The following is a 14,128-nucleotide window of genomic DNA, read 5'->3' as shown; positions in this document are numbered from 1 at the left end:
TAACTTATAAGTACCCTGTACCGTTAAAAATAGATCTCCATAATCGTTAGAATATTCATACGCCGCGTCTATTGTTTTCTAATTCTACCTCCCATATCATTATGACACGACCGTAAATTCGCACTTCCTCGATAGTAATGTGCGTTCGGTGTTTTATGATAACCCTAGACCTTAGGAGGGTTAGAGCTGCCACGCTTAATTGCTTAAAAGCATTGTGAAAGGTATATCCTTTAGTAAGATTTTTTTTTTTTGCTAAAGGATAGACTTTCGAAATATAATTTGATGGGATTGATAATCCGATTCGATCATAATTTAAAATACCTTGGAATATTGTTTAAGAGCTCACCTGACTCTAAAAATCAAACATCGTTCTTCTCTCTTCACACTCACGCCCGTCTTTCATATGCCAGGTGAAAAAGGACGGCGCGGAATTATCGCCGAGTTAGTTTTACTTGTATAAAAGACGAACTATAATGATTACGAAAAAAGTGTTTTGACCAAATTTAGGTTTTATCAATACCTTTTTAGATATTAAAAAATATTAAAGAAAAGACAGCAAACTTCGGAGATCCAAGCAAAAATGTGTCTAAAACAAGGTTTTTTGTAAAAAAGAAACTATCGAGCATTTTTTGAGTAATCGTGTTTTCGTCTTGAGCATTTAATCTTTATGAACTGAAGTTACTTGTGTCAAAAAATCAGTTTTCTAGACCTTACAGATTTTGAGATCTAGGTTAATGTATGTAGTCAAGTTAGTGTCATATGGGCTCTTAAGTTTATGTAAAGTATCGACCAAAGTTTGTAACCCAATTTTAATCTATTTTGTATAATGAATGATATCCCTAAACTGTAAACTGTGTACTAGCAAAAATCATCTGACGTCATAGTGGCCAATTAAATTAGATATTACACTGTCTTATACTGTTAGACTTTCAGAACACACCTATAAATTCAGAGTAACGATTTTTAATTTAGTTCTATCCGGATCCATCCATTTTTTTAAAAGTTGGCAAAAACTTATGTTAAACAACATAAGTACACATTTAGTAAAACTTTCGACACATATTACCCAATATGGCTAAGTTATGTTATAATAAAGACCATTATGGCTAATAAGTTTGTCCAGTGTCCACCTTTATATGAAAATTGCAGGTGACACATAAACCAAATACATAAACAAATTTTAATTTCGAATAAAAATTTCGCACATTTAAACGTTACTTGCAAAATTGCTTTTAATTTATTTTAATATAAAAACATTTACATGACACGACTAATTAAATGTAATTGCAATTGTAATACAAACTTTTGTAAATTATATTTTCGGTTTTATTCTTAAATGGAAGTCAAATAAAAGAACATTATTAATCATATTATTAGGGTTATACTTTTGACTGCGAACTCTTCTTGTATTGTCGTTTTAAGTTTATTTAGATTCTAGAATCTGCAAATTCGAGCAAAAAAGCGGCACGGCGTGGCCGTACCATATTTTTCTCGAACCAATTCAGGCCCTTTTTGACCCCCTATAACTTCATTGTGGATAAACCAACAAGCCTGAATTTTCAGTTGCTAAGCAAACATTGTATAAACACGGTATATTCTAATCATGCGATGTCCAAGTTGATCTATTTATTTAAAACGTAAAATATTTTTAATATTGATATGATAATAATAACTTACGTAATAACTTGAGACAGAAGGTCCCCTAGGTAGGGACTGAATAAATTAACCGACTTGGTATTGCATGGATCTCATAAATTTTCACGGTATAAAAACTGAGTTGCGAGACTTGGTTTTTTTACAGGATGTTTTTGATGGGATCATGGTTTTTAAGCAAAGCTGCAGACAACGCAGATAAACAAGAAATCCAATTTCTCCTTTTGCTGCTGCCCTCCCTCTCCCCATCCCTCCATTTACTTTTTTTTAAAATTGGCATGTCTATCTGTTACTAGACATACATACTTTCAAGCTAGTGTCACTAGATATACAATTATTATGAGTCGTATTTAAATGGTAAGTCAACACCGAATCATTGTCATGCATAACTCAGTCGCATTATTCATGCATACACCTCAACATACCAACGAGCCTGTGACAGAGATGGGAATAACGCTGTCTCTGTCCGCTTATAAAATGCTTAGTCGCCGTCATAGAATCTCGATTTAAAAACGGAAAGAATATTCTTTTGTTCTATTTTTCAAATTGTTAGAACTTTGCTTTAGATTAACTTCATTTAACTGAGATTGAGCATCATATATTTATAAGATTATGATAAAATAGATGTATTATAGTTTAAATCCATACTAGTCCACACTTAGGGCCTGTTTCACCACTTTCTGATAAGTGCCGAATAGGCTATCCACCACTTAACTTGACAGATGAAGTATGGAGAATAATATGTCAAAAAAGTTGTGAATAGCCTATTCGGCACTTTGAAACAGGCCCTTAATATTATAAATGCGAAAGTGTGTCTGTCTGTCGTCACCTCTTCAACTACCTTAACGCTAAAGCCTTAGAAACCGATTTGGATGAAATTTTGGCATACTTTGTATAAAGATACTTTGAGTCTCGGGAAAGGACATAGATTACTCTTTATATTTTATTTTTTTTATGAAATAAGGGGGCAAACGAGCAAACGGGTCACCTGATGGAAAGCAACTTCCGTCGCCCATGGACACTCGCAGCATCAGAAGAGCTGCAGGTGCGTTGCCGGCCTTTTAAGGGGTAATAGGGGAGGGTAGGGAATGGAATAGGGGAGGGTACGGAAGGGAATAGGGGAGGGAACGGAAGGAAATAGGGGAGGGTAGGGAAGGGAAAAGGGAAAGCATTGGGCCTCCGGTAAACTCAGTCACTCGACGAAACACAGCGGAAGCGCTGTTTCACGCCGGTTTTCTGTGAGGACGTGGTATTTCTCCGGTCGAGCCAGCCCATTCGTGCCGAAGCATGGCTCTCCCACGTCAAAGTCGTTATTCTGGACAAACGGTGCGGTTCTCGCGATAGTCGAATTTCTGCGCAATAGAGTAGACGGCTTCAACTACTCTTTATTTTAGGGTTCCGTACCCAAAGGGTAAAAACGGGACCCTATTACTAAGACTTCGTTGTCTGTCCGTATTTTCGTCTGTGTGTCTCCAGGCTGTATCTCAAGAACCGCTTAAACCCTCGGTCGCGGATTCTTGGAAATCTATTGTTAAGTATTCTATTGTTATCGCGGTCGCTTGAGAGGTAGCTAGACTTCTGAAATTTTCTGAAAATATCTGTTGCCGCTGTAACAACAAATACTAAAAACAAAACAAAATCAATATAAATACTATTTAGGGGGCTCCCATACAACAAACGTTATTTTTTATGCTTTTCTTGCTCGTTTTTAATAATGGAAACAGGTCTAAGGCACTTGAAATTTTCAAAAATACCTTAATTATCTTTAAAAATAATATTAAAATAAAATGCTCTTTTACGGTACGGAACCCTTCGTGTGTGCGAGTCCGACTTGCACTTGACTGATTATTATATATCTATGGATGCTTCACACGTCAGTCGGGCCCAAAGAAAATTTTGAAGTCTGGCCCCGTGGTAAGTACCTACCAGAAGGACTTGTGTTACAGGTACCAGACAACGGTAATAGATTTAATACTTTCATACTATACCTATATTTAAGATTTTTATTATATATATTACACATATTTAATACACATCCATGATCCAGGAATTTTTTGAAATCTTTTTTGTTCCGTCGGCGGGATTCGAACCTGCGACCCCCTGCTTGAGCTACCAACGCGCTCACCACTGAGCCACAGAGGTCTTCATACTCTACCTAGGTATATGTTTTTTGCAACCACTATAGGAAGTGGGTAGATACAAAACTCTTATCCAATATTAATTAATTTGGAGATATTTCGAGGGTGCTGGCGGCGCGCCAGCTCACTTGACCCCGTAACGCACAATACGCTTAATGTCTAAGATCCCCCTTCTTGTTATAATATCATTTTCAAGCATGCCCGAGGCAGTGTTGTTGGTTTTTACCTGACTATGATTAAACCTGCAGTCGCCATATTTCTATGGCTTAGTTTAGATATAATGTACGTATTGCTTAGATTTTAAATGCTTTAATTTTGTAAAATCGGTCAGATCGACGTGACGACGCAATGCATTTTTTAATGAGCCATTCAAAACTAAACTTTATTTACTATATAAGAAGATACAAAATCAAGTTCCACTAAAAAGCTTTCAAGAAAATCCAGTAAGGAATATTAGCTGAGTGAGTCAGATCGTCGTCAAAATAAATATTGTAAGTGGAGTCTGTTACCAGGTGTAGGGTATCGAATATCCTGTAGGTAGTTCGTACTCCTAATTTGACAGCAGTTTAAATTTAGATCACGAATTCAAAATGTCGCGTCTACGAATGCATAATAAAATCGCAGATTTCTGACGTTTTTTGTTACAAAACAAAAGTTTAAAAAAGAGTATTTTGGTAGTGTTGTTGCTCTTGCTTGCTTCCAGGCAAGCTACATGTGGTTGCTAATAAAGTATTTGGAAGCAAAAACCGCTTCTGGCTGTTCATTTTCGTAACTCGAAACTGTCTCCGGCTGTCTGAAATGTTACTTAATAGAGGTCAATGTGGTCTGTAAGTGTTATAACTTATAATCTTAACCTATCCCCCTTATAGAACCGCCTTCCGTATTACACTCGCGTATCTAGACTACCTACTCTAGTCTTACATTCTCCATTCACTTCCAGGTGTACAGCCCTCGAACTGTGACATAGACATTATGATGTGAGGATGGATGAGTCGCGTCTCTAGTCATCCACCTATTCTCTACTCATTCAAAACTGCCAACGACCCACGTCTTACATTTTCGTTTTTTTTCCAGGTGTACAGCCCTCGAACTGTGACATAGACATTATGATGTGAGGATGGATGAGGGGTAAAGATGCCGCATGCGCGCAGTTCCGCTGCGAGCTCGGGCGGCGACGACCTGGGCTCCACCGACGAGGTCAAGGTCTTCAAGGACGAGGGCGACGGGGAAGACGAGAAAAGGAGCTCCGAGCTGCTGGAGGAGAAGTCCAGCTTAATCGACTGGACTGAGAGCGAGGTGAGTGGACTTACAAGTTGATAATTGATATTGGATTGGCTTGTGTCATACGGACATTTAAAAATCTTGTCCTAGGCACTACAGCCGTGTTCCGCAAAGGGTGTGCCGCGGCACACTGGTGTACCGTGGCTAGTAGTTGGTGTGCCTCAAAAAATGTCATCGTACCTACTATAATATATTATTAGTTTATAAAAACCAAAAAAGGCAACATCCTGAGATCGAAGAAGGGATCTCAGAGCACCCCCGTACTCGCTGATTAATTTCTGGTGTACCTCCAAAAATTTTCATTGTTCTAGAATCTAGATGTACCTTGAACATGAAAGTTTACGGAACACTGCACTACAGTATTTGAAGAGTGGTTTCTTCGCTCCTAATAATACTGTATAAATCATCCACAAGTCATAATGGATACAAAGGAATTATTTTATCTTTAATGTAAGAGACAATTCTTCTTATTATTTTAAGAGCTGAGCTTAAGGGAGATCGCAGACGGCACACTTTTTGTGTGATCGAGTCTGCGGCGCACAATCAATCTGCATGGCCGCTCCATGCAGATTGTATGTGCGCCGCAGACTACAGTTGTCATTATTATATCAAGACTATTTTTATTTCGACAGTAATAATTAGTTAATGTTTGTGTCAAAATTCCTATAAATCAGTCTTTCCCAAAGTGGGCTATAACGCCCTTCTGTGGGCGCTGAAGGTCTAAAGGGGGGCGGTGTGGAACCCAGAAAAAAATGGGGGTGTTGTGTAGAACTGTAGACGCTTGGGGTGATGTATTTCATCGGGATGCATTTTAAATTGAAACAAAGGGGGCGCTAAAATATAATTTTATCTCAAAGTGGGCAGTAGACAAAATAAGTTTGGGAACCCCTATATAAATGGACAATACTCTCTTGAATATTGTTTCTGCGATATCTAACAAACCTCAAAACCGTTCTAGGTGGTCGTTTCCGCTAACGTCTGGGAACTATCAATACATGTGCAATAAAAATGTCACGCGGCGCTACAATTTGTGAATTGTTGAGTGTACAAAACATTATTGTATTGTGTGTAGGGCTGTCACTAGAGAGTTTTTTATTAAAAGGTGTTTTGTGCTCCAAATATTTAGCAAGATGTGTATTTTCAGTTAAATTGAACGGTTCATTTTAATTTATTGTCCCTAAAATAACTAGAAAATGTGTGAAGTTATGCTGATTTAGGGATAATTATGATTAACGATTTTTTTTCTAATATTGTAAATATACACAGTTCAGTTAAGACACAAGCTTGACATTATTAGGAAACTATGTGAATACTTGCTCCAGCTTAACAAACTCAATTTTTAATTTCAAAATTGATATACAATAATTTTTTAACGTCAATGCTCCCTGCCAACTTCCCACACACCATATCCATTCTAAAAACTAATAAAATACCGAAGCTGGCAGCCCTGGCAGGTGATGCAGCATCAGGTAGTATTGATCATAATAAACCAACAATGCGATCCGCAGTCAGTGCTTCCAATTGTTAAATATTTTGGTTCCATACCCCCGGTATTATCACACGTAGCGTAGAGCCCATACAAACTTGCCCTTTGTAAGAAATTCTCAAATCCCTTCGATTATAATCAGTCCTTTTTCATCCCTATTCCATCTAAGCGAGTTATATTCATAATAATATTATAGAATGCAGAAGTCTGTCTGTCAGTTACCTCTTCACGCCCAAATCGCTGAACCGATTTAGCTGTAGTTTGCTAAGGATATACTTTGAGTCTTAGGAAAGGACATAGGATACTTTTTATCCCGCTGAAAAAGACGTTTCCCGCGCGACAAACATTTTGGCGCAACGGAGTTACGGTCGCCATCTTTTCGTCAGTATAGCAACTCTTTTTGTAGTTTGAGCTTTTTTTTATGAAATAAGGAGGCAAACGAGCAAACGGGTCACCTGATGGAAAGCAACCTCCGTCGCCCATGGACACTCGCAGCATCAGAAGAGCTGCAGGTGCGTTGCCGGCCTTTTAAGAGGGAATAGGGTAATAGGGGAGGGTAGGGATGGGAAGGGAAGGGAATAGGGGAGTGTAGGGAAGGGAATAGGGTAGGGGATTGGGCCTCCGGTAAACTCACTCACTCGGCGAAACACAGCGCAAGCGCTGGTTCACGCCGGTTTTCTGTGAGAACGTAGTATTTCTCCGGTCGAGCCGGCCCATTCGTGTTGTTACAGGGCTCTCCCACGTCTAAAGCTGCCTATAGATCATATTTTAGGCATGGGGCTAAAGGTAGGCATTGCCTTTGAAAAAGAATCTGGCTTCGCTACTAGTTCTAACTTCTATAAAAGGAAAAATGTACGGTTCCCGCGCGATAATCGATTTGCTGTTTGACGAATGACGAAGCTTCAGATCCCACCAATTATTTCTAAAGGTCACTCTTAAAAGCTACCAAACTTAAAAACAAAAGAGATTGCTTAATTGCTTTTTTAATAGTAATTGCGTGCGTTCCCAAACTATGAGGTCGATGACTCCTAGATTAAGATCACAAATTGCAAATTGGCCATAAAGCAAACAATACTTACGTACCCAAACATCAGGGGCAGGATTCTCCGAAAAAAATAATAAAAAAAACGAGACACCCTCAAAATACGCATTGTGCATTTCCGAAAACTCTATTCACTTACATCTACCTGTACCCAGGTATCTCAGATTCTCAGAGGTTTCCAAACTCTTTTGTTTCGAAACCAGTTTCAAAATTGAGGTGAATCCGGTGGACCCCCTGCAATAAACCCCCGCCCCCTCGTAGGTAGTTGTAGGGAGGGGTCTCTACAATACTAATTAGTTATTAGTAATAAATAAAACTTACTATTATTTTAAGTAACAGTCGCTTTGCTTCTTAGATATATCTGTCTATGGCTTTCTGATAAGAGAAATCAAGCCAGATTTTAGTTCCTCCCTGCAAACCAAATTAATTTTGATGGACCCCCGCTTACCATTGTGGACCCCCATTTTTTGTCAGGCCCAACGTATATCCCTGTCGAGTCTCGCATGTACCCTAGGGGTCTATCACCACTTTGGGAATTACTGCTCTACCTGATGCAATACTGCTATCTCTTTCTTACACCATAGCCCCGAATTAGTGTAAACGAGATAAAAGGCATGAATTGTATATTGAATTATAGTTAGCAATTCTGTATGTCATAATAGCTACGATTATCCTACGTGATATCATTACAATACAGTACAATTTCGATTTCTTTTCGATTATGTCTGGATCTTACGCCTGCTTGATTTTTCGAATGTTATTTTCTGTTTGTGTTTGGACTTTGGCTTGTACAAAGCTGTGAATTCTAACAATATCAATGAAGAATGCACGGCATATTACATGTTGTTGAACTAAAAAAGCATGTATTTTATTCTATACTTGTAAATAATTGATGAATGGTATCTGAAGTTTTTTTGACAGGTTTATCTATTTAGCTTTGATTGGCTGAGGCAGAAGCATTAACCAATCAACAATGCTGTTGAACTGTTGTCAAAAAACTTCCGTTAAGTTCATTGTATTCTGTGCACAGTGCAGGAGTTAAAGTTTATGAGGAAACATGAATTATCCATACTAATATTATACTCGTAAATGCGAAAGTGTGTCTGTCCGTTACCCCTCTAAGCCCAAACCGCTGGACCGATTTTGCTAATATTTGGTATGGAGATACTTTAAATCCCGGAGAAGAACATAGGATTACTTTTTTCTCGTACGTATGTACGGTTCCCGCGCGATAAACGAATTCTTGCGCAACGGAGTTACGGGCGTCATCTAGTAAAGCCTTAAAGGCATACGTTCATCGTATTGTAACTGGACGCTGTTAAGCATTCGTGTACTAACCCACAAAAAAATTACGTATTGAGTTATGAATGCAGCTATGTTCTTTAGATGATTAAGAAAAAGGCTGCATTCAAAATTTAACAACAAAAAAAATTGTGGGTTAGGACACTAATGCTTAACAGCGACCATTACTATTCTGTATAGTTGTTAATGCTGATGAGAAAACATATAATATACAAAAAATAATTAAAACAATTTCGGAAGCACACTGTAGGAAGTCATTATTATTAATTACGAAGCAATTATTCATTGTAACACTTACTTGGAAGTACAAAGTCATTTAAATATTTTTATTAATTACCCGCTTGAATACTTGCTTTTTTACGAAATATTGCTTTATTATACGAGGCATAAAAAGGCAAAAAGTGCAAACTTAACTGCTATTTTTGGGGCATATTTAGAAGATAGTATTGACATTAGTAATTTACAAAACTCGAGAACGGCTGAACCGTATTTGTCTTTCAGTTTTAAAATATTAATTGAAGTCCAGGGAAGATTCATATTAGGAGAAAAGTGAGTTTCCGAGTCATCTATCTACTTAACAATAACTTTTGACTTGATGTTCAATCTGGGATATCGAAGTCTAACCTAACTTTATTAAACGCTTTTATTATTTATTTAACTTGCTCTGTATGCATGTAAGTATGTATGTTCGGGTGAAATTTTGGAACTCAATTTTGAAGTAGATATATTTAAATTTTGCATGCACGTTTAGTTTGGATGACAATGCATGATATTGTATGTGACATCACTCTAAATCGATTATGGTCGACCATCCAAGATGGCGAAATAGTTATTTTAAATTTAATATTTGTCTGTACGTTCCAGACCATTCTTTGTTGAGAAATATTTTTTGTGTATGAAAGGTCATAAATAACATCCAATTGATTATGAACTAAAAATACTTCAATATGATAAGCATAATCCGTAATCCACGACTGCCACCGTTATCTACGTAATCAAAAATTTACGTCACAGATACTGCAATGGTAATAAACTCAAAATAGATGCTATGTTATATTTAAACCAGGGCGAGCGAAGCGAGACCTTTAGCCCTAGTATGGCCACCGGTAGAAATGCGATAGTATAGACAAACTGTGGACATAAACTTAAGGTGCCGTTCCGATCTTTACCGCGGCTAATCGCTACCGACAAAAATTCAATTAAAATGCCACTTTATGACAGACTATAGTATATGTCACATAGTAGTATATTATTTCAATTTTAAGGACTATAGTCTGTCATAAAGTGGCATTTTAATTGAATTTTTCGGAACGAAAAAAAATCGGAACGGCACCTTAAGTTTATGTCCACAGTTTGTCTATACTATCGCATTTCTACTGGTGGCCATGCTAGCCCAGCTGTTATATCCCACAACCGGTAGGTACATTTTGTGGTACACTTTACGGAAAAAACTATACTATCCCATTGATGGGCAACGGCCTCCCCCATCTGTCTTGTTCCAATACCACCGCAGGCCATCCAGTTTAGCTTTAACATAGTAATTTTTATTTATAATAGTAGATGTGTTATCACTTATCATCAATAGTTAAGGTGTGGCGTGACGACGCGAGCCCTCACATAGCTCGGCTTTTAGCTAGTATATTGTACTAACTAGTTGACCCGGTGAACATCGTATCATTTCCCTCTAAAAACCTTCCCTGGATTTGCACGAATATTTGAAGACCAAAATTAGCTAAATCGGTTCAGCCGCTCTTGGTTGTTACCGAGATCGAGATTAACAAAATAAAATGTTATTCATTATAGATTGTTAAAATAATTTCAACGTGATATGCGTGTTGTATTTGCATGGTGTCCGTTGTTATTAATTTAACTAGAGATCGCCTAATGGTCGAAATTCGACCTTAGTTTCAACGACATAAGGACTAATTATTTTGTAAAAAAATATTGACTTTATCATTTTTTTTTCAACTCTTGTCTCTGGGACTCAGCTGATCTCAGACTGGCCGTGTAAGCATTGTCTAATAGTATCTAAAATTCAATAAAAAAAAAACTATAATCCATTTTCAATTTGTCACCTTGTTGTCAACACTCAACAGACCCAATCATAAATACGTGTATTCGTATGTATAAAAAAAACCGGCCAAGTGCGAGTCGGACTCGCGCACCGAGGGTTCCGTACAAACCTGCAAGGTTTACAAAGTTCGTTCATTACGACAATCGAGTCATAACTATGGTATTTTTATTGCAAAATGAAATTCATAACATTACAATGGGGAAAGATGGAGGAGCATAAATTTAAGACAAAGATCTCTTTATCGTTTAAGTAATAGCTCTACGCGTTCATGAGGAAAAAAGTAATAAGTTTATATTTATTAAAAAATATATATTTTGTAATGTAACTAAAAATTTAAGGTTTTCGGAATTTTTCCTTTATGTGTGCTATAAAACGTTGCTTCATGCCAAATTTCAAGATTCTAGGTCGACTGGAAGTACCCTTTAGGTTTTGATTCCCTTGCGAGTACTTGCGAGTTTCAAAATATGCAGCTTAAATTGCTGTTTCTTTTGATTGCGTTGACATAGAAGTTTGATTTTGTTACAGCTTAAAGGTATTATAGACCTGAGTATTTGGTATGAATTTCAATTTAATACCTTTACGCGTTTATGAGGAAATGGGTAGTAAGTTTAAAATTATTAAAAAAAAATATATTATGTGATGTAACTAAAAATTAATGGTTTTCGTAATTTTTCCTTTATCTATGCTATAAGACGTTGCTTCGTACCAAATTTCAAGATTCTGAGTTCACGGGAAGCACCCTGTAGGTTTTGATTCCCTTGCAAGTGTCGAAAATTTGCGGCATAAACGGCTGTATCTTTTGATTGCGTTGGCTTAGAAGTTTGATTTTTTCACAGCTTCAAGGGACAGTAGACCTGAGTAATTGATATAAATTTCAGCTTCATACCTCCACGCGTTCCTGAGAAAAAGGGTCTTGACAGACGGACGGACGGACAGACGGACAACAAAGTGATCCTATAAGGGTTCCGTTTTTTCCTTTTGAGGTACGGAACCCTAAAAATCTGTCATTTTTCCTAGTGTGTGTGTTGTAGTGGGTGTAATGTTTTATTTGTTAAAAAAATGTATGATAAAAGCATAATTTCAAAATAATAGCTCGATGCACTCCTTCACCATATAAACTATAACTGTGTAAAATTTCATTCACCTACGTTTCCCCATTTTTCGTCATAAGGGATACAAAGTTTTTGGCTCACGTATTAATATATAGATGTATTTAGGCATTTTTTTAAATAAATTCTTCTCGGAAAAGTCCGCTCGCCCCTCTGCCAAATTAAAATACCTCTATACGCACAGTTCTTCGAATACTATACTAAATTTTATTACACTGAGGGCCTGTTTCACCACTTTCTGATAAAGTGCCGAATAGGTTATTCACAACTTTTTTTACAGATTCTCTTGATCTGTCAAGTTAATTGTTGGATAGTCTATGTCAGGAAGTGGTGAAACAGGCCCTGCATACTATATGACATCCGCAACTCTGTTGCGTCAATATTTGTTTATTACGTAAAACCGTACATTTTTCCGGGATAAAATGTGTCCTAGTCCTTTCCCGGGACTCAAAGTATCTCCACACCAAGCAGCCGCCTCTGTGGTCCAGTGGTTAAGAGCGTGGCTCTTGACTCGGAGGTCGTGGGTTCGATTCCCGCGTTGGAAACATGTTATTTCCAACTTTGGTTAGGAGTTAGGACAATGCAGGCTGATCACCTGATTGTCTGACAAGTAAGATGATCCATGCGTCGGATCCTGCGCCTGATCTCTTGCCAGCCGTGTCGGTCTTCCGTTCCACTGGGTTATGAGAGTGAAAGGAATAGGGAGTGCTCTTGTGTACTGCGCACACATTTGGGCACTATAAAACTACTCCTGCGTAACAGGCCCGTTTCAATGAAACTGGCCACCGTCACCGAAACCGGTGTGGGGAGTATTATTATTATTATAATCATACGACATACACAATATGTACATGTAATTAATGTTCTTTTACTTAAGTCATTAATTTGGTGACATTGTAATTTGTGGAGCTTTTATTACGAATGCCGTGTCACCTGCTAAGGTACATGCATCAGAAAAAAATATAATTAATGTGCTTGTATTAATAATGTTTAGATGTTTATGTACTGTTTGGTGTCCTAATTAAATGAATAAATCGGTTCAGCGGTTTAGGCGTGAGGAGGTAACAGACGGACGGATACGCTTTATAATATTAGCATGTATGTATCTATTACATCAATGGCTAATGTGGCTGATAAGCTATCGGCTTTTTATTGGAGGAACATTATTGATTTGTTGATAAGTGATAACTCACTTTTGTACCAGATTTCATTTGACCTAGGAAATATAATAGCTTAGAAAACTATAAAATGGCAGTTGTAAATAATATTTTTATTATTTACTAGTCTAACATAATGTGTGCTGTCAAACCTACGGAAACCGTACATTTGCCGCTATATTTTGCCGTCTTGATGATTGTTTAGTCATTTTTTCCGTCTTTTTTTATTAAGGCCGTTGTAAGAAACTAAACATAAAATCAGCTGTGAATTGTGATATCACGCAAATAAATCGTCGCACCTTGAGCTAATCTAATCACTGCAAATTACCTAAACATGGTGTCTAGCGTTTGATACATCGTCAGTTTTAAATTTTAAGTTCTTTGGAATAGAGTTTATTTTGTTACCACTTTACTGAACTTTACTCACACCAAAACTTTACTGAATTAAATTGCTTAAATGTTTATATTTTAGTATCAACTATCAATCAATCAATATCAATTCAAGAGCGTTTCCCTCTTAAAATGCATCTGGGCTACGGTAGTTGATATCCATCAGGTAACCCGTTTACTCGTTTGCCTCTTAAAAATATTTCTAACTCGTCTAGAGAACCCTAGATTAGTATTATCGGAATCAGGCACTAAATGCATTACCATATTCAATGTAGCTCTAACGGAAACAACACTCATAAACAAATGACTGCACAAAACTGCATAATGCGGCCGCGAAGGTGAACTGGGATCAGGGATGTCTGTTATACTAGATATGTTAGGTAATCATAAAAAAAAAAACGGTAACTACTTGCTTAGGTTGGGTTGCACCAGCTAACTTTAACTATATCTGTAACTTTAACTACAATGCAAAATGTCAAATCTTTGGTTAAACTTA

The 14,128-nt window shown here is 37.3% G+C and overlaps 1 protein-coding gene across 5 annotated transcripts in view; it reads left to right on the top strand.

Annotated features, from left to right (window-relative positions):
- LOC121736446 (protein pangolin, isoforms A/H/I/S) overlaps positions 1 to 14,128 on the top strand; it is a 160,700-nt gene that overhangs the window by 23,133 nt on the left and 123,439 nt on the right. For 4 of the 5 annotated variants that reach the window (XM_042127640.1, XM_042127638.1, XM_042127642.1 and 1 more), the window contains exon 2: positions 4,866 to 5,087. In XM_042127640.1, the coding sequence (XP_041983574.1) occupies positions 4,926 to 5,087 (162 nt within the window). In that variant the 5' untranslated portion in view covers positions 4,866 to 4,925. Of the gene's footprint in view, positions 1 to 4,731; positions 4,774 to 4,865; positions 5,088 to 14,128 lie in introns of all 5 variants that reach the window. The other variant, XM_042127639.1, reaches the window with a different exon arrangement.

Source organism: Aricia agestis, chromosome 19 (assembly GCF_905147365.1).
Source record: "Aricia agestis chromosome 19, ilAriAges1.1, whole genome shotgun sequence".
NCBI classification, from domain to species: domain Eukaryota; kingdom Metazoa; phylum Arthropoda; class Insecta; order Lepidoptera; family Lycaenidae; genus Aricia; species Aricia agestis.
The sequence above is the reverse complement of the archived record's forward strand: the minus strand, read 5'-3'. Positions and strand labels throughout refer to the sequence as shown.